The following is a 23,978-nucleotide window of genomic DNA, read 5'->3' as shown; positions in this document are numbered from 1 at the left end:
AGAAAAGGAGTGCCTTCTCTGGAGGTTTGGCAAACGCCATTCTGCCTCAGGGTCTGCCAACCTTCAGCTCCTAGCCCGGCTGGTCTGGAAGCTGCTGGAGGAGAGCTGAGCCAAATGCTGTCACTCCCCTACTGCCCCGCTACCCGGCAGAGAGGAAAGCCCAGGCAACCGGGGGAAGCGGTCAGGATGCACATGAGCAAGCCCTTAAAGGACCTGCAAAGTCCAGACTGACTGGAAATAGCACAGGGCAGTGGTCAAAGCCCCAGAGAGCGAACGGAGATGCCTTGCTCATTGCCAACAGATCAAGGGGATGTCTCCTGCTAACCTTTGCCCAAAATCCTGGTGTTTAGAGCTGTGGCACTACGATGGCTTTGCCCTGCAATCTCCAGCAAGATGTCCGTGATGTGACCTTTCTTGGCAAGGTCCGGGTAAGCTGAATTGCCCAGGGGCTTGTTGCCCATGTTGAGCCCGGGGCTGGGCTCCCCGTCTCCCGGCGCAGCGGCCCAGCCCAGCCACGCATTTGAGCACCTGCTGGGACGAGCACCAGGGTATTCATTTCCACACAAGCAGACGCCCCGAGGTGCTGAGGGATGTGTAAATCAACAACAAAAAAATTTAACTTCAGATGCTAGTGTGTTAAAAAACCTTACCATGAAGCTTTTGTGCTGAGGACAGGAAGGCAAGAAGGCTGATGCAAGCCTTTCTGCAGGGCTGTACATCAGCGGTGTCCATGGCCTGAGCCCAGGAGAAAGCAGCTCACAGAGGGGGAATGGCATCAGGGGGTTGGAAGCCGAATTCTTGGTGGTAAGGGGCTCTGATCCCAGCACTGTGCTGTGAATTGACGGTACAGCTAGAAACCTGGGTCTCCCGTCTCATGGCCCAATGCCGTAAAGCCGATGACTGCTTTCACCAGGAGTCACACATCACTGAAGTCTGTTTAGCATAACTTTCTTCCCCGCCCCCCAACAATAAGGATTATAAAGCCATTTCCAAAACCCTTATTTTTCAAATGCCTGATTTTCACTGACACCAGAATTTAACTCCACTTCAACATCACTGGAGTCGATCAAGACAGTGTAAGGGAGCTTGGTACAACCATGGTGCCCGTGCATTTCTGTCCCGGCCCTGGCTGCTCCTCCTCCTGATGAGAATTCAGCTAGATATAGGGGCAGAGAGGTCAGGAGCATATGCAATGGGTGTGCAAACATGCCTTCTGCCAGTGACACCTCTTTGCTTTTGCTGATACGACTGGAGCGACATTAGCTCCCTTTGCCTCGGCGAAGAGGGGGGCACTGAAACTCCCCAGCTCTGTATGGTAATAGCGCATTCGTTATGGCTGATTCTGTGTATGAGTGTTATAGATCTCCATTATTAACCAGGCTGTTCTTCATGACTAATGACAGCGTAATGAACACATTCCTGCTGTAAAATACAATGTGCCTGCTGTCAGGCAAATGCATGATGGGGAAATTTGTGACTGCAGCTCATGTTTTCCAAACACAACCTGACTTCTGGCGGAAGAGCAGCACAGGTTGCTCTGCATGTCTTCTTCTTGGCATTATTCATCTCGGTCACATTCATTTGTAAAGCTCTGGGCGCTCCCTGGGGACCCCGGCTGTGCCGGTGAGGAGCGTGTACGGCTCTTAGCGCTTGTGTGAGATGTGCCGGGAGGGGCAAGGCCGTGCTGGGTGAACGATCACTGCCAAGCTGCCGCGTAGCTGAGCACTGCTTGGAAAGTAGACGAGCTTGCCAGCACCTGGCTCAGCCAGGGGGGCCCATCTTTTCCAAATGCACTAACAGACTGAAAGGTCACACAGCTACTTGCGGTCACAGCCTATGTGGTTATCGCCTCTATTTCCTGTACAGTATGTGGGGCAGTGCCCCAAATCATCTACCCCTACAGCAGCAAGGATACGATGGCAGAGCTTTGTGCATGGACACTAGGGTGGGGTGTCTAACGGAGCACAGTGTGCACGCTGTGCCATAGGACAGGGAAGATGCTGTGCTGCTGCTGCTGCAGTACAGGGAAGATGCTGTGCTGCTGCTGCTGCTGCAGCGCAGCAGCCACCACCCTGGGCAGTGACCTACATCAGCTGGCTACGCTGGAACAAGTGAATTCAGTCAGTGTCCATGCCTAAAATTTGGGCTGGTTTCAATAAAGTGATGCTGCTTCACACTGAAAAGAAAGACGGGCAGGACAGGACTTCTCCAAGGAATCTGCGCTCTCAGTTTTCAAATCTGTAAGGTGACAGACAGGGCCTGAGCCTCCTGGCTGGCTGTAACAAACAGAAAGTGTGGTTTACCAGCCTTTACTCTTAGCGTGCCAACTCCTGTCTTCCACAGAGTCAGTGGGTGACGGTGGCCAGGTGAGTCAGGAAAGCCTGTTTCACTTTGCTGCCTCTGAGCCGTGAAGAACCAGCTAGTGCAGGAGGAGTGTGCAGGGCTTTGGTCTTCAGCCACACTAAAACGGGACTTTGGCTCTCCAATGGGTACCTGGATTCTCCTCCCACCCGTAATGACAGGTTTGGTGTGGTCTGATAGGAAGGGAATTGCTTTGCTGACGTGGGACTCTGCTGGACAGTTATCTGCATCTCAAAACCCCGCACCTCAGGGAGCATGGGGAGCTGGCGGTGACATGGGTCTTTGGGACTGCCTGGTTAGCTCTCACAGGCTCCACTTCTGTTTTCATTCTCCTAGCACAAGTACAAATGTTTTGCCTGTCTGTCCCACATTCCAGCTGTTTGATCCTGCCTTCCAAACCACAGTGAGCATTGCTGCAGAGCTTGTAAAACCTGCTGGAGTGCTTATCGCTGCATAGCATCGAGTCTTGACTCCAAAGAAAAAGAGGAAGGAATGACTTAATTCCTTTGCTAAAGACTCCATAATCTTAATAAGAGCAGAGATATTTCAACCAGAAGGAATTATGACTTGCACAGCGTTTGATGGACAACATAGGTGCACAGATACCCTCTGAGCCAGTCCAAAAGGACCCAACCTTACTGTGCTACGAGCAGTAAACATTTTTAGTGGCATATAAAGAATAATAAACAATCATACCTTTACATTCCTATCCTCCATTGCCTACCAGAACAGCTAATACTATCAATACGGGTATGACAGTATCTAGCTGACACTGCCTTTAAATCATCATCTTAGTTAACTAAAACATCTGTAAGCCTTAACATTAAGGAATGCAACATTTTGCTACCATTTTAATTCATGACAGAATTCTCACAGGCCTTCAATGCCTGCAAAAGAAATATTTACTTCACTTGCATCACTTCACAGGCGGGCTGCCTACACTGATCTTTAAACAAACAGTATCTTGAGAGCCGTTGGTTTTAACACTAGATATGATACCGGGTAGTCATTCTCAGACTAAATACATATTTCATGCAAATATGGAGCCCGTTTGAAAAATTAGGCCAATGACCAGGAATTTGAGTGTGTCTAGCTGGAAACATCCAGGCATTTTTAGAAATGACTGCACTCTCACTCTTGAAAACCAGGCCCCTGAAGAGAGTTTTAAATTGGACACCGCAAATGAAGAAGCCCTGATGTTCTTGTATTCCTTTGAGAACAGTGATTTAAAAGCTTGACTCAAAAGAGCTTCCCAGTTAAATGCCTGAGCTGGAGCTGAGGGCTTTTTCCTTAATCATGACCAGACAAATTAAAATGAACACAGAAGACTGAATTTACACAACAAGTTATTCATTAAAGGAGGGGACAGAGGGGGGTAGGGAAGAGAAAGAGAGACCACGTGAAAGCAAGAGAGAGCCCACAAATGAGCAGACATAAAAGTAAGACTATGCTAGAAGACTACCAGGAAAGGTGGCAGTAACAACGTGCAAGTGTTACAACAGCCAAGATGATTTTCAGAAGTGATGAATCCTTTCACACCAATGTAAAAGCAACAGCAAATTCTTAGCCGCCCTGAAAAAAATCAGACCTATTTATTCACCGCTAGAAAGGATATCTGAAGGGTCTGATAAATGCATACCAGAAAGTATAAAAATAGCATCTCCTCTAGTAGCACAAATGCTTTAAAACAACTTCAGTGGTAAGAGAAAAGGATCGCTAGGACTGGCCGAGCAAGTAGCAGCTACTGGCACTCCTGTGCCAGCTGTCAGTGCAAGTCTGGGTATTTCCAGAGCAGGATGGCACCATCTGCACTCACACTCACAATGTACTTGTTCCCAGGGCAGATCTTGAGACGGGCGATGTTGCCGCTGTGGCCCACTCCAACATGAGTCACTGCACCCTCGTTATAGTCCCACAGTTTCACCAGATGGTCATCACCACCTGCATTGGGCACAAAGGAAGAACAGATGATTACACAGCCTTCTGCTGCTTTTTGTTCCCAGATCACAGGCAGGGGAATACTTAGGCATTCATTTGATTTAGGAAGAGTGGGATACATTGTCTTGGGCATTATGGCAAAAACTCCTTCTTTTCAACTAAAGTAGAGAGTCAGTGTCCAGCAGAGTGCTCAGGACCTGCACCAGCAGATCACAGTGAGCTATGGCCAGCAATTGGTATCAATAATATGGAGGGCCTTCGAAAGGCTCTTAACCAACATTCGCTTAAGAGGTTAATCTAAAAGAACTGGTGCTGACAACAAATCTGTGGGTTTTAACTACAGTTGTTATACACGATGCCATGGCTCGTCTATGCTAGTGCTAGGCTCCCAGAAGAGATGTCATGATGGTGGGGAACATGTGAGCCTGAGGCTGGATGGAGCCTGGAGTCATTCCCACTTGCAAACCAACAGAAACTGCCAGGCTTCTGGAGCAGGGCCCCTGAACAAACCATTCAAGTGCACAGGGAACACCACTGACCTAAATGAGGAGCAGGGCAGGGTGAAACCCCGTATTCTTCCCTTGGAGAGATTTGTACCTTGCCTTCACCTTTACGTTACTTCTTGCAAGACTAAACCATAGTATCTTCCAAGTCTGAACCACAGCCTTTTTCTAAGTATTTTTCTTCAGTGGTTCATTTTATTTTCCCCTTTAGCTGACCCCTCCTTTTAGTTTTTTCTTTCTTTACTGAGACCCTTGGTTCATTGCCTTCCTTTTCCTGCTCTTAATACGACCTCCTCTTTTCCAGTTTCATCCACCCACTCACCTGTGACAAAGTATGCCCCATCTGATGTGATGTCCATCCCATTGACGGAACCCGATACAGACCCTTCCACTTCTCTGATTGCAGAGCCATCGAACACTTCCCAGTATCCAATCTAGAGAGCAGACCAGAAAGGGGGGCTCAGTTGTGCATGAATAGCACACAGATTTCAGCACTGCCCTGTAACACAACCTTCTGTGGAGGTGCAGGAGTTTCATCACGTAACAAGCGCCAGGCTTTGTGTTTTGGAATTACTGCAAACAATTCCTGCAGTTTTGCTTACCCTTCTGTCTGTTCCACTGGTGATTATCTGGTACTCTTCAGGATGATAACAAACACATTTGAACAACGTGTTGGCTAGGATCATTTGTTTTCTTATAAAACGCCTGCAAAACACCCCCAAAACAGGATAGAGCAATAGGGTCAAAAAACCAAACTTTGCCTGCCTGAACTATCCCTGCCCGTTGCTATACATCAGATCTCTCTTTCTACTTGGATATTTTCAGGTATTGGTCAGAGTTCAGGGTTTCATGAAGCCTATTAGGGTCATCAGTTCTGTTCCCCATCACAGCTGCCTTGCAAGACTGTTGATCTGCCGTCATGTGAAATTAATTTTTTTAATTCAGAATGCTTTCTAGGTGTTATTCACTACGCAAAAATTTCCTTATCCTTACCACAAGGCAGAAAGTCTGCAGCTCTGCAATAGCTCGACAAGAGTCATACAGTGCTGGAAAATGGAGCTAGTGGGAAACTTAGGAAATGACCTGCTGCACCCCTTTGGCCAAGCAGGATCCAATACATGTAAACAACTTGAGACAAACGTTTGTCTAAACTTTTCTGAAAAGTTGCTAGCATTGGAGGTTCTACATTCCCTGACTTGATTGTTCTTTCCAGTAATTTTTATTTCCTAATGCTCTTTTTCCCCTCCTCCTCGCTATGCGGTGTCCCAAATAAGGCACAGTGACCCAAGAGAGACATTACCAGCACTTTAAGTGCCTTGCAATACTTATCTGTCTCCTTACACAATATCCCAGATGATGCATGTTCCATCAAGGCTGGCTGTGACACACTCTCGGTCGTTCTTCTTAATCTTAATGCAGGACACAGCAGATACGTGCTCCTTCAGAACTTCCCCCAGTTTGTGAGTCCTCTCACCAATCTCCCAGACCCTCATCTGAAAATCAGCAACAAACATCTGCTCTTGTACCGCCTGGTCCTGACTGAGCTCAGGAGGATGCCTAAGGCTTTCCTGAACTCTTCTTTTTTCTTATAACACATACAGCAACTCAATCTCAACAGACTCTCTCTATTTTCCTGTGGGTTATTCATGCAGCTGACTCATAAAACTGAACTGAGTTCTTGAGAGTGTAATCCACTTGATGCAGGAATTCCTGACCATTAACCCCAGACCTTGTTTTTGCCAAGTTCCCACTCTCCCATGCTTCAGTTTACTCATCTCTCAATTAGGAAAAAGCATCTAGTCCATGATATATTTCCAGCGGTGCCTTAAAGATCAAAGAACAAGGCTTCTGAAATGGAATATAAAAAAGCTACCTGCTCTTTGTGTTACATATAATGCCAGTAAGTAAATACAAAACAGCTCTTTAAATCTTTGATGTGAAATACATGCCTGAAAGCACCTCTTTTCCCAGTGGTGATAACAGCAAAAATCTTTCTGCTTTGAGGACTTGATCCTTCACACCTTGCATTTACTGTCCCATTAGTGCCAAACTTCATGATATCTATTCGCTTTTACATTCCGCTAAAGTCAAATCCTAGTGAAAATTTAAAAATTTAGACACTGACATCAAAAGCAGAGCGAGCTGACCTTCCACGTTTTCAACTCTGATGCTGAGTTACCTATGGGATCTGGATGTCCAATTCCCACTTGCTAAATGATCAGAGCATCCAGATCCCTTAAGCAACCCTGAAAGTCACAGCTTTCGGATGACTGATTTTGACAGAACCATTAGCATTTCAGAACACCTTTTTTTGTGTTCCGAATGAATACTGCAAGTGCTCCCCTGCAGTTCTCATTTCTACCTAACCAACCTTTAGCTTTAATTGTGTCTCAGCTGTCTTTTTCAATTCAGAGATCAACTAACCAGAGCCTGTGCCATTCTGTGTGTGTTGATACAGAATCTAGGTCCTCTGTCTTGGGCATCCTCTAGCGTTAATCATCCAAAATACTTAACTGTTCTTTTATTAGTGAAGGGTTGAAGTGGCTCATCATCTCTAATGTCTTTATGCAGTGAGACAAGGCAGTGCTGCCATTACTGCTCTGTTACTGCTCTACGGGAGAGCCGAGAGCCGATCTAATGTCTTTATGCAGTGAGACAAGGCAGTGCTGCCGTTACTGCTGTTACTGCTCTACGGGAGAGCCGAGGTGCAGAGTGATTCAGAAAGATGGTTCAACGATTAGGACATTAGCCTGAGATTTGGAAGACCTAAGTTCAATTCCTCACTCTTCAAGACTTCCCACGCCATCTCCAGCACGGCACACTGAACACTTGAGATCAGGGTACACAAACAAAGCACAGAGCGGTTAAATCACAGTCAGGAATCCACGCGCAATTAAACGTCTGGTTCTGAATGCTTGCCAGACTGCACAGAGGAAATCCAAAGCAAGGCAAGAAACTGAACATGAGCCTTCCAAGTCTAATTATTTAGTTTTAATATCAATAAACCCCCTGTGTTTAAATTATTTAAACATTAGGAGAGGAGCGTCACTTTTACAGATTGGAAAGGGCCACAGCTACATGAGGTGCATGGAGTAGCCGAAGTACATGGTGTTTGTTTTGCATGGCCGGAAAAAAATTGTTGAACTGCACATATTTTCTGATTTTTATTGTTATTTGTATTGGAATGTTTCCATAATTGTATTAGAAACTGAGTTGTTATTAGAGTCTTTTATTAACACCATCACCTAAACCAGACAGTACCATCCCAGAAAATTAGCAAGTTGCCCCATAGACACTATAGCAGTATAAAGTGAACTTTGTGCTATTAAATGAATTCATACAGGTCAATTTGGACAGGACAAGGACTTCCAAAGCAACGACAGAAAGAAAATCTGTGCTAGAGCACAGTTAGACAGAGGCTTGCAAACAACGACTAATGCGGATAAGCCAAATGTAGGGGAGAGACAAATGAACAAAAAGGATTAAGAGCATATTCTGCATTAGAAGGATTTCCAAGACTACCATGCCAGAAAAAATCAGGGCATTGTTTTACATTATGCCCTCTGAGAGCAAGAGATCTGCATATATCAAAGGCTAATGTTCTCCAACTCAGTCCTTTGCTCAAGTGAAAGCTAAGAATAGCTCACTTTCTGACTAAGCACTTACAGGCAATTCGCAGGCCCTGTGATGAGAGCACAGAGCTGCTCCAGGTTTTTGAGCAAAAATTACCTGCCCTTCACCTCCTCCACTAATGATCCGTTTACAGTCACTTGTAGCAGCAATTGCCGTCACTCCCAAGCTATGGGCATGGTTAATCACATACATTAGCCGTCCAGTCTCTGGTGTGAATGCGCGGATTTTCCCGTCATTCCAAGCTGATGAATAAAAAGAAACAGATTACCCAGGCACACAGACTTTCCTCACGTTATTGTCTCTCTTTCCTTTCCAAATGAACCCGTTTTTTTATTAAGTTCCTTTATAAGGCCCACCCTGTTAGATCACCAGTATACATGTGAAAACCACTGTACTGTAGATGAGCCCGCAGAGCTATAGCCCCAAATAAACTATTGAAATTTAATTCCTTTTTGGTTCTGGCAATGGGCAAATTGGTTTGGTAACAATGGAGGGACTGCACTGCTGCTCTAGGACTGCAGTAGTTCCTGCGTAAGCAATTTGCATATGGCGATGGGTAGCAGGGTTTATGCAAAAGGTGGTCTACCTACATCACAGGTTAATCTGTTGCATACAACAAGGTTAATATTTTAGAATTAGGTCTTTTGAATAAGACTGAACTGAGTTCTGAATTGCTGGAATTCACATCCAAAGCGCGGTCTCAAAACCTTGCCTTCCATGGACACTGTAACTACAGCACCAGGATACAGGGGGCCATGAGCAAAGTTCATCGGACCAGCTGCAAGCAAAGGGGCCTTTGGGTCAAGCAATGAACTGAATTTAAACCCATTCCCAATTTAAACCTCTCTTCGTTCTAACACACTGGCAACACTTAAAGACTGGACTCAACCATGGGTCTGGACTGATCATTACCTGAAATGATGCTCTTGCCATCCCTCATAAACTCTATGGCATGGCAGGTCACGTTGGGGGTGATGATTCGTAGGAGCTCCCTGTTTTCTGGGGTGTGCCACACCCGAATATCATTTTTGGAGCAGGTAGCGAACAAGTTGGAAGTTCCCCTGGAGAATTCAGAGAGGAGAGATAATGAGGAGGGGCATACAGAAAACGCTTCTTTCTTTGTCAGATCTTAAACCATCCTTCGAAGCTTAGCTATTTCTAACGTGCAACTGTAATCTTCCCAGTAGGGATCACCATGGTTAAGACAAAGGCCCTTTTCGTAGGATCACCTTTCTCACATAAAATTCCCCTGGTTTGGTTTCTATTCAAAGATTCATTTTAAGAAACAGTTAAATTAAAGTGAAACTAAAAGAATTCTTTCTACTTCAGGTGAAGTTGTGACATTTATTTCCCATATTCAATCTCTAAACAACTTCACGTGTTGTATATAACAGACACAAAAGTGGGTGTAGAGGTGCTGACTGCCCAGATTTAACATCAGGGACTAACAGCAGCCTCATATTGTAAAGATGTCATTTTTTATCTTGCTTACCGGATGATTCCTATTCAACATTGCTGAGGGCAATAGAAACGATGGCAAAAGCCTGTTTGTAATATACTTATTATACATGTTTGAATAAAAAAAGACCTGCAGCATTTCAAAAGCTATGGACTGAATGCTTTGAAATAAGCTCTAAACCATACATCCTAGGGATATGACAGAAAGTGAAATCTAGAAAGGTACCACAAGCTTTTGTTCAACATCACCATCAACGCCCGGAAGGATGAACCAGGACAGAGAAAAACAGCACAACAAAAGCATGGCCCCTTTCAAGCCCAGCTTGTGCAGGTGCTTTATAAAGCAGGATAACATCAGCAATTGAAGTATTCTGATACAAGCCAGAACAGGGAAATTACGCCTGTATTTCCCAATCAGTGATATGCTCTGTTCAAGAGCAGTTAACAGATAAAAGTTTAAACATATATGCAAGGATGTAGTCCTGTAGTCCTTACAACCATCACTAAATCCAGCTCATCCCGATACCTCTGTGACACAGATGCGCCAGTCAGGTATATTATCAGATTACCCTAAAGCTCCAAATGGTTTACTTATTAGATTAGAAGGATGCGGATTCTTCAGGCTGGTGACAAGCAGGGAGGAGGGCATCTTGCATTGTGCATTTTGCTGTACCTTGGTAAGATTTGGCCCTTTGTGCCGTGTCAAGAAGTGATGCAATAGCAACATGCCAAAAATAAAAACTTTCATTGGGATCAAACTCCCATTCTCTATTTGGAGAGGAAACAACCAATCCATTGTGGTTTTTTTTTAAATAAAGTGTCACGATCCTACTATACAGGAAGAGGGAACGTTTGCTGTCTGTTCACAAGACAAAAGCAGACAGAAGACACACCGATACACCCAGCATCTCTCGTCACAAGCCTAGAATTTAATATAACATGCCATATTGTCAAACATGAAATCATAAGCGAGGCTGAGACACCCTAAAAGCCTCTTTGAACAGCTCTGTTAGTCAGGTTTCAGCTGATGTTACAGGTGGAAAGCAGACACCTCTACAAGCTCTAGCTGCAACAGGGTACACAAAAGCAGACTTTCAGGATTCACACTGCTGGCAGACTGAGTGGCCCGAGCCTCATAGCACCAACCCTAGGAGAAAAGGGGGAGGTTGCCATCACTGCTGTTACCCAAACATAAGTAATTCTAGTCTTTTTATTTAGAATTCTTTCTGTAGATTGATGATATTTCCAATTCTCAAACTGAACTGCTGCCTTCTGCTTTCAAGCAGCCGCTCACCGTCACCCTTGCATATCACTGGTAGGTTACAGTACAAATCATCCCGTAAGGATGTTAATAGGCTTTGGGCTCCTGATGGTTATAAGGTGTTTACATAGGTATCCTGACCTTACTGGCAGCTTACTCAGACTTCTCCACCAGCCAAAAGCATCCCAGCCAGTTATACTCACAAAGGAAAAACGATGTCTTGGACGGCTTCGTTATGACAGGCAGCAATCAGCTCCTCTTTAAACGCAGCATAGTTAATTCGATAAATCTGGCACTCATTTGTCCCTACAAAGAACTGGTGACCCTGACCTCTACATGTCAGGGAAGTGACAGCACCTTGAACCTGAATTTTCCTGTTAAGAGAAAGCAGAGGTTTGGCCTGACATTGATCGCGAGGTACTTATTTTCCAGCTTACTTTTTCCCCTGACTTTATAGAGTCTTGACTTTCCCTGCTTCCCCAAAAAGCTCCGCACTAGGCTGTGATACCAATAACCAAGAATGTGGTCAGGACTGACATTCCATTCCCAGTCACATGTTAATACTTCATATGACCTTGCCTGTCCTACCTGCTACTCTGCCAGGGCTTGCAAAGGCAGTGCTTTGGAGACTTTGTTTTCTGGACCAGGGCCTAAGGTAACAGCATCTTTGTCAATAATCTTGCTCAAGTGCACTTAAATATCCCATATTCAAGAATATCTCCAGACAGTTTAAATCTTCTGGGAATAGTTTCAATTGTACAAAGCTAAGCTTGCAGAACTGTACGCTTAAGTTGCCTATTCAAACAATGCAAAATGAATAGCTGTGAGCCCGATTTTCAAGTCACGTATGGGGAAATGACACCTGCAGCTTTCTATTTTGTATGCAGAAAAAAGCCTTGCATGTACTCCAGCACTTCTAGACATGCGCCTATAAAATTAGCGGAGCCCTCCTTTACAATCCCATGTCCTCCAACAAACCTTTTTTTAAATGGCAAATACTACTCTTTCTCAGCTGGCGTAAGTAAGCATAATTTTACTGACTTCAACAAACCTGTCTCACTTTGCATCAATTTAGGATCGGACTCCTAATGCCTAAAAGGAAACAATGGTCATTGAAAATGAACGACAAGTAGGGCAATTCACTTCTGTGCAAACGCATGCAGTAATTTTCAGTCTGCTTCAACTCCATTATGCTGGAACCACAGCGTCTATTGTGTCTGCAGGATTGAAAAACTGAGATTATTTGGATTATGCCTTTATGTAGAAATGATTGGTTCTTACACTGTGACCCTTTGGGGGAATCGTCACCTCTACCCTCCCGATTCTCCCATCTACAAACTCACTTCTTTACTTTGTAGTTTGAGCCTTTACAGAGAGCTACAATCCCTCCTCCGGTGCCGACTATTAAATCTCCTGTCTTCAGCAAAAGCAAAGCTGTGACTCCCTAGGAGAAAACAGGATTAAAACACAATTGGATGGAAGCAGAGTCTCTTTATTGCTGTAGCCATGCTGAATAGCACAATGGAGTCTCCACCATGCTCCCGATGGCGGTGCTTCTGTCACTCAAATATGGCTTTATCAGTATTCTTTGACTGACCTAGGCTAAAGAGTGACTCTCTAGAGGGGAGAAGGGAGAAAGGAGTTATTAATTGCAGGTATATATGAACTAATACAGTATGAGGAGCAAGCAAACAGCATCATCATGGATCCTTCAGAGCAGCTGGGACCACGTATGAGCCTACACAGCCTTACCTCATTCCAGCAAGCAATACACGTTTTGTATTAGTGCCTCCACTTTTCCTTCCACTGGTTCTTCATCTATCAGTCATGAAAACAACAGAGCATAAAACTCAGCCTAAGCATCCTTTCCTACAGCTCCTTTTAGGACAGATCCTCTGTGTTCCAGGCCTCTCTCCCTGTCTGAAAGATGCAATCCCATCTCCCACCTATTAGTAATAAAACACTTTTGTCACAGAAAAGCTTTGGAAATTAGTCAGCCCATCTGAAAGCCCATGGCTTTCTGCTATTTACTAAGATGAGTAGATCACAGGAGGTCAGCCATTAGAAAAAGGAGAAATGCTTTTCGGTGGGTAAAGTACCAGACTACAGTAAAAAAACAACAACAAAATCAACAAACAAACAAATAAACAAAAACAGTCCTCAGCCTTGCCGCAAAATTTCAAGTATAAGAAAAGTCAGCCTCTGCTTCAGTTCTGCTACCTGTGAAGTATGTTACTCTTCCGTATATAAGACAACAGGCTAATTCTTGAAAATCCCTGAGAGACTCCAAGATAGGCTGCAAGAGGGGTGAAATGACTTTTATGGGGTTAAATCCTGATATTCTTACTCAGAAAAATGTCCCTACTAGCTTGGGGGAACATATGCATGAGTGAAATGGAAAGGGGAAAAAAAAAAAGGAAATAAAGGAGCTTTATGCCATCAAAACTTGGACCGAGAACTAAGCTATGTCACAAAGCAAGCGTATACAAGAGGCACTTCCACTCTCACCAAGGGGGCAGAAACTCATCGCCGTCAGTTGTTCCAAATCAGACGGGCCAGCTGGTCGCAGCTCCAGGCTCCCCGTGACTTGTAAGGAGTCTGTTGAGCTTGACATTTTTAAGTTGCAATATAGACTCCAGCAACATTTGCCGCTACCTCGGTTAATAAGCCGTATTGCCAACTGTTGTGATAGTACCAGCAGTTTCACAATATTAAGATTTTTTTCCTTTAAGCCCGAGCTCATAGAGCCATTATGAGAAAACAACGCTTTCTGTTTGGTGGAGTTTTTTCTGGAAAAAAAAGCCCCACCTCTAGCATTTAGTGTTGTGAAAGCATGAAGTGAATTCTCAAAGAATAACCAAGAGGCAAATCAGAATAATTCTGCATTTATTCTTTAGGAAGAAATCACTGTCATGTGCTTGCCTTGTGATTTTTGAACAAATACAGGTGTCGGCACTTTATGATAAAGTTTGACACCTAAGCAGCATCACCCAGCATTCCTGTTCTTTTCAAGCATTAATCTGGCCTAACCCCAGTAAATTTTCAGGATTAAACACTTTCAGAGTGTTTAAAAGAACGAAAGCCAGAAAGTGTTGACTTTCTGTGTGGAAAGGACTGAAGCTCTAAGGAAGGAGAGAGTGGAAGTGAAGAAAGAAGAGAAAACAAAATGGACATTTGAGCTATTTAGACCCGGAAAGGATGTTGCAAAAGCCACAGACGAAGTCTGATGAATTTGGAAAAATTACTTCAGTTCAATTATCCAACCAAATAGAAGCAATTGGTTGTTTTTAAACTCTTGCTTATACTTTTTGAAGAAAAAAAGAATAACCACCGTATACATAACTGCACATTCCAGTGCTGGCATTCCAGGCAGCCTTGCAACCACCTACGCATCGGCTTAAGGACTATTTAAGTTTGGGATCAAATAAATATGGATTGCAGAAAAAAGAAATTGAAAAAAATTTTCCTGATTTGTAATTTATTCGCGCTGGATTTCTTCATTAGTCTGTCTCCACCAGTAGCATATCCACAGTCTCCTGTAATATCAGGACTGATCACTGTGAAAAACACAACCTCCAGAGAGGATTTTATGCCGTACCATCACAACACTACCAGGCAGGAGGCCAGGTTTCATGCAAATATTCTTAGCAAAAGCACGAGACCAAAGGGATTCTTTTTAATTAGAAATATGAGCCGCAAGCAGAACTGTTTCTGAACAATGTTTTTAAAAACTTCCTATGAGGTGCTGGCAGCATTTTGCGAGTCCCCTGTTATCATAGGCCCATCAACTGTCTTTTGATCTTCTGTTTTGCAGTTTTTCCTGTAAAAGACTTGCACCTCAAATGCCCTTTGAGTTTAGCATTATGGCAGGTGGCGGCATTAGAAATCAAACCTATGACTACGTAGTTTATCTGATTACAGTTCCCTGCTACTTGCTAATAAATTAAAGTTTTTGCAGCACTGCCAAGACTGCTTTGATTTTTCCAAGGTATTCTCTTCAGTTCTTCAATTTGAGAGGCAAGCAGGTATTATTAAGACAGAAAAACCCCCGACCCTTAAAGTGGCCAGGAGTCATTGCCAGGCTCTCAAAATCATCAGAGTTTGATTTCAACCTTAACGTGACAATGGTGCTTCTTTCTTGTCCAGTCTGTTCTTTGAATCACCACGAGTGAACAGACAGTTTTGTAAGTTGCACTGGTTATTCATGGAGTCAAGCAGTTCACGTTCACGATGCGATGAATACTCTATTTTATATACTGCCAGTCCTCTTGCAGATGAAATGCAGAGTCTAACGTAGGAGGTTAAATATATCACCATTCATTATTTACTTCTTACAAAAAGAAACCACTGCTTTGAAGTATGATTATAAATAAAAATACCAGCAAAAATCCAGCCTGCCCGTTCCCTTCCCTGCAGGGATACTTGCTCTTTGTCCCATTCTGATCTCTTGCAAAGTTCTTGAGCACGCTATGAACTCTTCCAGTGCACCTCCTTTAAATATTTTTTTTTTTTTACAATGCAAATCATTCCAACTATTTCTGAAAATGCATTTGGAATCGTACATCCCACTTTGCATCTGAACGGGTGCCTTATAGCTCCTCAAGCCTGCGACGGGAATAAAAATTAATTTTGCTGTTTATTCCAGTATTTATAGACATTACAGAAATGCACTTAAACTTAATTCCATGTAGATGGAAAACAAGTTGCTTCATCATACCAGTGAACTATTCTGCCACTCCTCTTCAAAACAGAAACAAAGACTCTTCAGATCATGTCTATATAATAAACACATTCTTATATATCTAAAGGCAAAGTTCCTTTAAGGTTGACCAAACTTATTTTCAATAAACATCTCCTCCTCACCCAAGCAGTACCTAAACTCTTTCTTTAAAGATCTGCTCGTCGTGGGGTGGCTGTGGATTCCAGGTTTAGAGTCTCACGGTATGCCATTGGCTCGTAATTCCCTGGTGTGACTGGCGAACAAGGTTTTCAGAGATACAGGATAATGTTTGTTCACAAATACGCATCTTTTCCGATAGAACCACAATGAAGTGATGAAAACGGTTCCACAGGGAGGGAGGCTGGGACAGTTCCACCACTAGAGGCTGGTCGGCCAACCTCCCTGCCAGGGAGCGGGGGAAGTGCCCGGTTAGGAAAGGCAGTGCATGTCCCAAAAGCCAAGCTTTGGAGCAGTCATGCCTACCTTGAAACAGCATGGCTCACTTCTGAAACAAGCTGTACGGCAGCTTTGCTTTGCACGGCTAGAGAGGTGAGAATTTTTGTTACAAGTACTAATACGTGGTACATTTTCAAGAAAGATACAAAAGATGTCTTGTGAAATACACACAGCTCTGCGGGGGGGGGAAGAATAAAAACCACCACTTCTCCTAGGGCTAGCAATATGATGTACTAAATTGTGTAGAAACAAGGATGCAAATACTTTTGTTTTGATAAATACTGTAGTTTTGACTTGAAAAAACATCTGCAAAACACCTCTTTTGGCATTGAAGGCTATGCTACAATTGGGAATTTCTGCCATAAAACATTAAATCCTACATGTGTTCAGCGAGGACTTGTTGACAGTCTAGTGACAAGGTATTATTTGTATGCAGAGATGTGCAATGGGTGGGTGGAAAGGGAAATCACAGTACGGAGCTAAGAAGGGAGAACTAAGAAGTATGAAAGTGGATCTGACAGTAGCTGCAGGTAAAAATGTACCAGCACCTTCTCACTGACTGCAACAATACAGGTTTGCCCTGATGAATTTCCCATTTCGGGCATATGGAAACTGCAGCGGTAAGAGTGAGGGAAGAGAGCAGAGAGGAAGAAAGCAAGAGGAGAAGGGGTGATAGGGTTGAGCACGTGTCTGACTGAAAAGCCTGTCCTTGAACAGAAATGTCTGTTTTAAGCAACAGGGTAAAGGAGGAGATTGGAAGGACTACTTGTTATTCCCCTCCAATGTGAATGTCTCCTTTTCTCTCCCTTCTCCCAAAATGACCAGGGGTATATCTTAAGTAGCTGCCATTACATAACACTAATAAAACAAAGCTTAAGTCAGATTAATGCCTACCAGCTCAGGTCTCATCCACAAGGCTGGCAGGCAGCTGTGACGAGATCCACTTCTGGATCTTCTCTTCTCTCTAGCATCTTGTCAGTCTCTTGCGTAGTCAAAGGTCCTGTTTTTCTTCAGCTTTTCACTATCAGAAGCAATGCCAGCTGAAGCTCACGATGCTCCAAAGGTCTCTGCCACCAACTGCAGTTCCTATGGATTTGCCTTATGATGAATTCCCTCACAGTATGGATAGGACTGTGGTCTGGCTTTGAGCCTCTGCTTTTCTTTAAGAGGCCCTAGGCCCTCTTTCAACCCCCAAATTGCACGGCATCCTGCTAATGACCCTATTTGATCGCTTCTTTAGCAATGGTCTCAGAAGTATATTTTTTGTGAAGTTTTGTTTCAAATGCATTTGGCACCTTTCCCTCACCCCTGAAGGCAAGGGAGTTCAGGACCTCGCGTGGCTTCGACCAGGTACTCTAGGCAAGGTACACGTACTGCTAGATGTAGAAGGGCTCAAAGCACGCGAGCATTTAAAAGGGGAGGTGATATTCAATCATCAAGACCTTGGCAGGAGAGACAGCAGAGATCAGCCAGGACGTAGGTCCTGTGTGGATGCTAAACCCTGCAGGATGACTGCTGGAAGACTAGCTTAACAGCGTACAGTACAGCTATACCCACAAGAGTACGCACCTTCAGCAAACTTACGATTTCCATCAGGAAAACAAAATACATACATTCTTGTCACTTAATACATACACAGAATTAAATTACTTACATTCCTACAATGCAAGTGGGAAAATGAGTAATAACTTCTCCAACCTTCTGGATAGATAAACATTGAAATGTATGTCAAAGAATTCAGTGGCTTCAAGTTATCCCAGAGATGTGGGCCTGCATTTGTAACGCAAGAAACACTACATTTTGAATGGGCACGTATATGGTTTGTCTGTACGTGTGTCGGTACAAGCGAAGTTCAGGAGGTTTAGAGAAGCAAGTCCAGAGTAGCTTTCTCTTTGGGGTTGACTGCTGAATTTTTCTTACAGTTCTTGTTAGTCTTATGTTTGCTTTCAAACAAGATCTGCTTCTTCGTAGGACAGCTTTCCCATGGCATCCTTAACAGCACATTCAGTCGTCTGCATTGCTTCCCCTGCTGCTCACTGATTTTCATGGTTGCTAATAGAATCGCAAAATACATTCAACCTTATGCAAGAAAGTTTTTCAGGAAAGTGTTTAAATTCCTTGGGTACCACTCCCTCCACTGGGTATAAACCGAGAAGCTACAAGAAGTCTTTTATAGCAACAAATAAAGAGAAATCAAGAACAAGTGTACTAGCTGGTGCTGAGTGTTTATCATTACAGCTCCCTGCATGCACAATTCTTGTACAACAAAAGGCCAAAAGCTCCTTACTCAGGAGATACTCCTGTCTGAGGATACTCATACCAAGACCAATGAGTCCCAATTATAGACAAAAAAAGCTAAGTTAAAATAACTTTGGGGTTATGAAGTCAAGCGCTCAGAAGTTAAAAAGCAATGGAATCAATGTACCCTGTGTAACCTTGTTTTGTCCCAATTGTGCGTATGCATTATACTAAACTCTTTAATTTTGTTACCTGTACTGCCTTTTTCAGTAAGACCTCTGCTTCATCAGTGGCAGAATCAGAATTTCAAAAAGACAACCTCCTGAAGGGAAGCAGGAGGAATGGTACGGGGAACAAACACAAAAATCTAAGGGGTCGGGGTTTTTTTTAAGAGCAGTTGTAGTGTTTTGAAGTTTTTCCAAAATACTCTTCCTGTGGCAAACGGCTGTCTTGGAAAATTTCATCCCAGACAATTTAACAAATCTGTAAGATCCAAATATAGGACCTTATAGCAGTAAATGTGGGAAAGCCTCTCAAATAAGCACTTCTACCAGTCTTCCCAGGAATATCCTCTGTCTCACTTCAGCTAGTATGTTCCTCAAAAAAACAACTCAGGAACTACTCCATTTTTATGATTGTTTTTCACTTTTTATGACTTTTACCAGATTTATTATAAAAGAGAGTTTGTGGGATGACATATGAGATTCAGGTAAAACCCAAATTCTGAGCCAAATGAAACTGAGCAAAGCTGGGCTGACGGTCTCAGACTTCAGGATCAAGACTGAGACACAAAGAACTAAAAAAGGGTTAGTCTGTGAATCAACTTTGTAATGGTTCTCCTGGAGGTTGCCCTACTTTCAGTTACTAACAAAGAGGAGGATAAGGAAAAAATTCAAGTCACAGAGCTGCTACTCACCGAGCTAAACTTCTCCTTCTGTGGCCCATAGTCAGTCATCAGCTTGTTGTTTGTATTCACTTTCAGGACATCACCACTTGATGTGCCAACATAAAAATAATTATCATCATCTGCCATCTATAGGAAAGCATAAAAAAAAAAAAGAGATCATGGTCTGGATACCGAGGCGCTTGTCCCAAGCCCAGCACTGGGCTGCATAAATAGTTTTATTTCAGTGTATTGCCAAGATTTAATCTGAGGGGATACAGCCAATGTTTTCATCCCGTCACACTCAAAGATCCATAACACTGCTGAATGCAAGACATTTTCTAACCAAATCCAGATAATATTTTGAAGCACAAGTGGGATTCTCCGGGTGCTAGAGCCTGTGATTAAAATACATGCTGCTTCTCTTCAGAAGCATTCAAAACACTCTTTCCCAGGATAAAAGAAACTGTGGGAGACCATCTGCCATGAGCCAACACTTAGTAACTTCACTGCCATCATGCAGTTGTAATTGGCATTTCTAGCGTTACTATAAAAGCTTGTGGTTTTTCTTTAGTCTGTAGAGAATTTCTCAGTTTAGCCAAATCATTTTGGCTGAAACTTACCTTAACACCCGTGATCACTCTTCTCAGTTGCCCTGTCTGGCATTCAGTCGGTCGGATTTTCCGATTTGCTAGATCCAGTTCCCATACTCGAATGGTCCCACTATAAGAACAAATATAGTGGGATCAAATCCATATATACAGAAACATGCAAGTTTTTTCACTACTAGAAGAATTAAAAAGCTTTTACAAGGCTACATTATTCTGAGATTTTAATAAGGAGGAAAAGAACAATATCAGAGAGGCCAGAAGTAAGTCTCTGTCTTTTCCGCTGTCTCTTACGGTAACTTTTTCCAGGTAAATCAAAAATCTTAAAGGTTCAGCAAAAACATATACGACGCTTACGGAGGAATATGTAACAACCTTGACACTTCATTTCCCAGGGAGACGTGCACTGTGGAAATCTTAGTTCCTAGAATAGGAAATGAACGGTACGGGGCACTTTCAACTATTTTCTAGCACAATTTAATTGGCAACATAGGAGCCAATATAAAATCTTTACACACAGTCGCCCTAACATTTAACAAAGTGTTAAAATTGCAAAGACCAGTACTCATCAGTGCAACTGCAGCCAAGAGCATCCAAAGCCTTCCCTGATTTAAAGGGAGGTGCAGGTCCTCAACACGTTTAAATGTCAGGCTAGATATACGGGGGCTGTCTCAAATCCAGGCAAAATGTGACTTTTTGTACAAACTTTTGTTACAAGCCAGTGACCAACTGTACATCACATCTGGTGAGGATAGGAGATGATCCAACGACCTGCAAGATACCATTGTTTCTACATTAATTAACCATTGTTCAGAGCCACTCATTGACTGCTTTTCTTGTGTAAACACTGGTAACTAAATATTTTAAACACTGCATGGGGAATGCTGAGTACAAAATCCTGCTATCAGGAACAGAAGTGACGCATGCGGGTCCCTGTGTGCTGCTTTGAAAACATATTGTTGTGTGTAGAACAAGCAGAAATGCCTTAAAGGGACAAGCTGATGGATATTTGTGGGTCCATTCAGAGCAAAGAGAAAAAACACAAGCACACAGTTGCTTAAGTTTCCTTGTATTTAAGTAAAGACTCTTTGTAAAAGGAAATAAGTCCACGGGTTCTTTCCCTCATTTCTTTCACCTAAATAAAACCTTACTTTCCAGCAGTAACAAACATCTCGTCTCTGCAGCTGGAGCACACCACGACGGTCGCACTCCCCGCGCTGCGTGCCGAGGCAGGGCTCCCGCAGACAGCCTCTCTCTTACCGACGTGCCACACAACCACGCTGCAGGAGAAGGAGGGGCTTTAAATAGCTCTGCTTTTTGACATTACCTAAAAACAAATTACTAAAAAACAAAAGCAAGACAAAACCTATTTTCCTGCAGTCTGTTCCCACCAGGATACACAATAAAAGTAACTTTGTAGAGATTTTACCCAAGAAAAACATTATCACAAATGTGTGGAATTGCAGTTTACATCCCCTGCTCCTGAAGCAAGGGTATGTGTATTTGTCAGATTTCTTCTGCCGAGCAGGACTCAAATCATATCTTACGCCACTCATAGAATCTGATTTAAAATAACTTTTTATTCTGCTTTCACTTTGTCTGTGTGTCAAAGCAAGCTTTCAGTGAAATTTTTACTTCTTCAGGGCAGTGCATTAAGCCAGCTAACTGTGCAGGCTCCATAAGGTTTCTGGGCGATGACACCAGCTTAAGAATTAGCTGCTCTCCTCGTCCTCTCCCTCAGGTGTTTCCCCCTACCCTGCGCTCTGACCACAGTACCCACCCGGCTTCCCGTGGGCCAGAGCTGGATCACTGAGGAGAGACATCAACAGGGGAAAGGGTCAGACTGCCAGAAGAGGGAGGAGCGAGTAGTCCCTAAGAGCATTCTTCGATGCCCTACAACTTGTCGGAAATCTTGTGCCAAGAAGCAGAAATCGTTACCTGCCGTCGTCCTGGCCTCCCAGTGACACGAGATAAAGGCTGTTTGGAGAAAACGCTAGTCCTTCAATTTTACCCTTGTGCAGTGACAGCCGAGCAAGTAACTCCTTCCTCTGGAAATCCCACAGAATGATGTCTGCCTGAGGTGCAAAGCAGAAGGGGTCAAAGCCAGAGCATTAGATATAACACGCAGGATCAGATATAACAACTTTCTCTGGCAGGAAAGTTGTTAGAAGCAGCCCAGCTTAAGGTTAGCGTCTATCCAGCCTAGAGCTCCACTGACATGAATATGCTTCACATTAGGTGCTGTAAGAAGCATTATTCCATCTTACCGGTTGAGTAGCTCTACTTCATTTCAGAATCAAAATTTACCCCAAGACACTGAGTATTTGACTTAGATTTTAAAATACTGAAAACACTAATACTTGATTTCTTCCAGGCATCTCAGTGTCTTTTCAAATAGGCAAAAATTAAACCATAAAGAACTTCAGAGGTCTAAAAATGCAAGTAGGTACCTGTCAAGGGCTTTTGAAAGTCCTAAGCAGCTCTGGAACTCAGGTCTCACTTTAAATATAACACCATTTATTAATTAATGTCTAATGAGATTTAGGCTGCCACATGCCCACAACACTTTGGATAAAAAGGACCGGAACTAAGAAATCCCTCAATCTAGTTAACTCAGTCCTAGGGAGACTGCTTAATACTTTACAAAAACATAAAGGCACATCCAGCAATGGATTAGCCATGATTTCCCATTCTCTGCAACGTCCTTCCACTGTAGGCGTTTGTTTTCCAACAAAAGAAAAAATAAATGAAAGGTGTTCCCACGCTGGCAAGCCAACTCCAATTTCTTTGGTCAATATTATGCGGTTAAAATTAGAGCATTATCCACCTTGAAGCCCATGAAAGTGACTTGCCCAGAAGCAACATACACCCCGTTCCTGGATACGACGACACAGGAGACATTATTGGTGTGGCCGTGCAAGAAAGTCTGTTTCTTACTGTCCAGGTCTTGAATAACTACAGTACATCCCAGGGGATAGAGAACGTGCTCCTTATCAGGGTGGCAGATGAGGCCACAGGGTATATGCCCTGCAAGAGAAAGGAGTGGAAGATCTGCTGGCTGTTAAGGGTTCTGGGGGCTGCAGGCAAATTCTCTTCCCCTGCCCGAAGCACGCAGTCCCAAGAGCAGACTGACCTCTCCCCGACACCTCCGCGCCGGTGGCCTTGCTTATTGCACTCCCTAAGGGGAAATCGCTTGTTCCCCAAGGTTTATCTCACAAGGAGGGCAAAACCGAGAGCTTTCCAGTTCCCCCCAAAGCCGTTCAGCAGAACAACCCCGTGCAAAACTCAAGGGTCACTTTACACGTTTTGGACCGTGCTGTGCTTCCTACAGCTACCAGGTGATTTAAGAGGGGCCCAGAGGTCTGAGCCCTTCAGCACAGAGTGTTCTCCAGGAGCACCTTCTGATTTATGGAGGCCACATCACCAGTCCCCGTTGCCACGACCTGCCTCAAAATAGCTGCAAAGCCACAATTTTCCCGAGAGGGCGGTCGGCTGGAGAAGCCCCGGCGCCTAGCCCCCATCCCCGGGTCACAGGAGTGTTTACAACAGTATTTTGTGCAACCTGAGTTGGTTTTATTTTGAAGTGAAACACTTCTCATTCTAGTAAGCTGGGTAATTAGGAAAAAAAAAAAAAAATCCTGCAATTCAGTCAAACTTGTTCTGTTCTTAACTTTGCATCTGTCTCTCGGGGTTCCGGGCACGGGGCACTGGGCAAGGGGAGCATGAGGAGGCGGTGAGGGGGGCAGGAGGGACCCCGTGCACCCGCTGCTCCCAGCTCATCCCACAGCACTACGGCCCCAGCCAAGACCCACGGCCGCCCCACACCTGCCCCCCGTAGCGTCCTGCCCTCCCCTCAACTTGCCCATTGGCAACCCATGCCCCACAGCTGCCCCCACAGTGCCCCCATACCCCACTCCCA

At 43.9% G+C, this 23,978-nt stretch overlaps 1 protein-coding gene across 1 annotated transcript in view; it reads right to left on the bottom strand.

Moving 5' to 3' along the window:
- Positions 1-4,010: 4,010 nt before the first annotated feature.
- Positions 4,011-23,978, bottom strand: part of CFAP52 (cilia and flagella associated protein 52) — a 21,677-nt gene continuing 1,709 nt past the window's right edge. Inside the window, exons 2-15 of the mRNA XM_019473577.1 lie at positions 23,622-23,667; positions 22,887-23,086; positions 21,998-22,134; positions 21,211-21,339; positions 20,075-20,174; positions 19,485-19,601; positions 12,498-12,598; positions 11,358-11,528; positions 9,348-9,496; positions 8,532-8,677; positions 6,144-6,295; positions 5,405-5,507; positions 5,125-5,236; positions 4,011-4,302 (exon numbers count right to left, since the gene is read on the bottom strand). Of these exons, the coding sequence (XP_019329122.1) occupies positions 4,127-4,302; positions 5,125-5,236; positions 5,405-5,507; positions 6,144-6,295; positions 8,532-8,677; positions 9,348-9,496; positions 11,358-11,528; positions 12,498-12,598; positions 19,485-19,601; positions 20,075-20,174; positions 21,211-21,339; positions 21,998-22,134; positions 22,887-23,086; positions 23,622-23,667 (1,839 nt within the window). The 3' untranslated portion in view covers positions 4,011-4,126. The remainder of the gene's footprint in view (positions 4,303-5,124; positions 5,237-5,404; positions 5,508-6,143; positions 6,296-8,531; positions 8,678-9,347; positions 9,497-11,357; positions 11,529-12,497; positions 12,599-19,484; positions 19,602-20,074; positions 20,175-21,210; positions 21,340-21,997; positions 22,135-22,886; positions 23,087-23,621; positions 23,668-23,978) is intronic.

The sequence above is a fragment of the Aptenodytes forsteri genome, unplaced genomic scaffold, assembly GCF_000699145.1.
Source record: "Aptenodytes forsteri isolate BGI_AS27 unplaced genomic scaffold, ASM69914v1 Scaffold186, whole genome shotgun sequence".
NCBI classification, from domain to species: domain Eukaryota; kingdom Metazoa; phylum Chordata; class Aves; order Sphenisciformes; family Spheniscidae; genus Aptenodytes; species Aptenodytes forsteri.
Note: the sequence above shows the minus strand (reverse complement) of the source record. Positions and strands in the feature narration are given on the sequence as shown.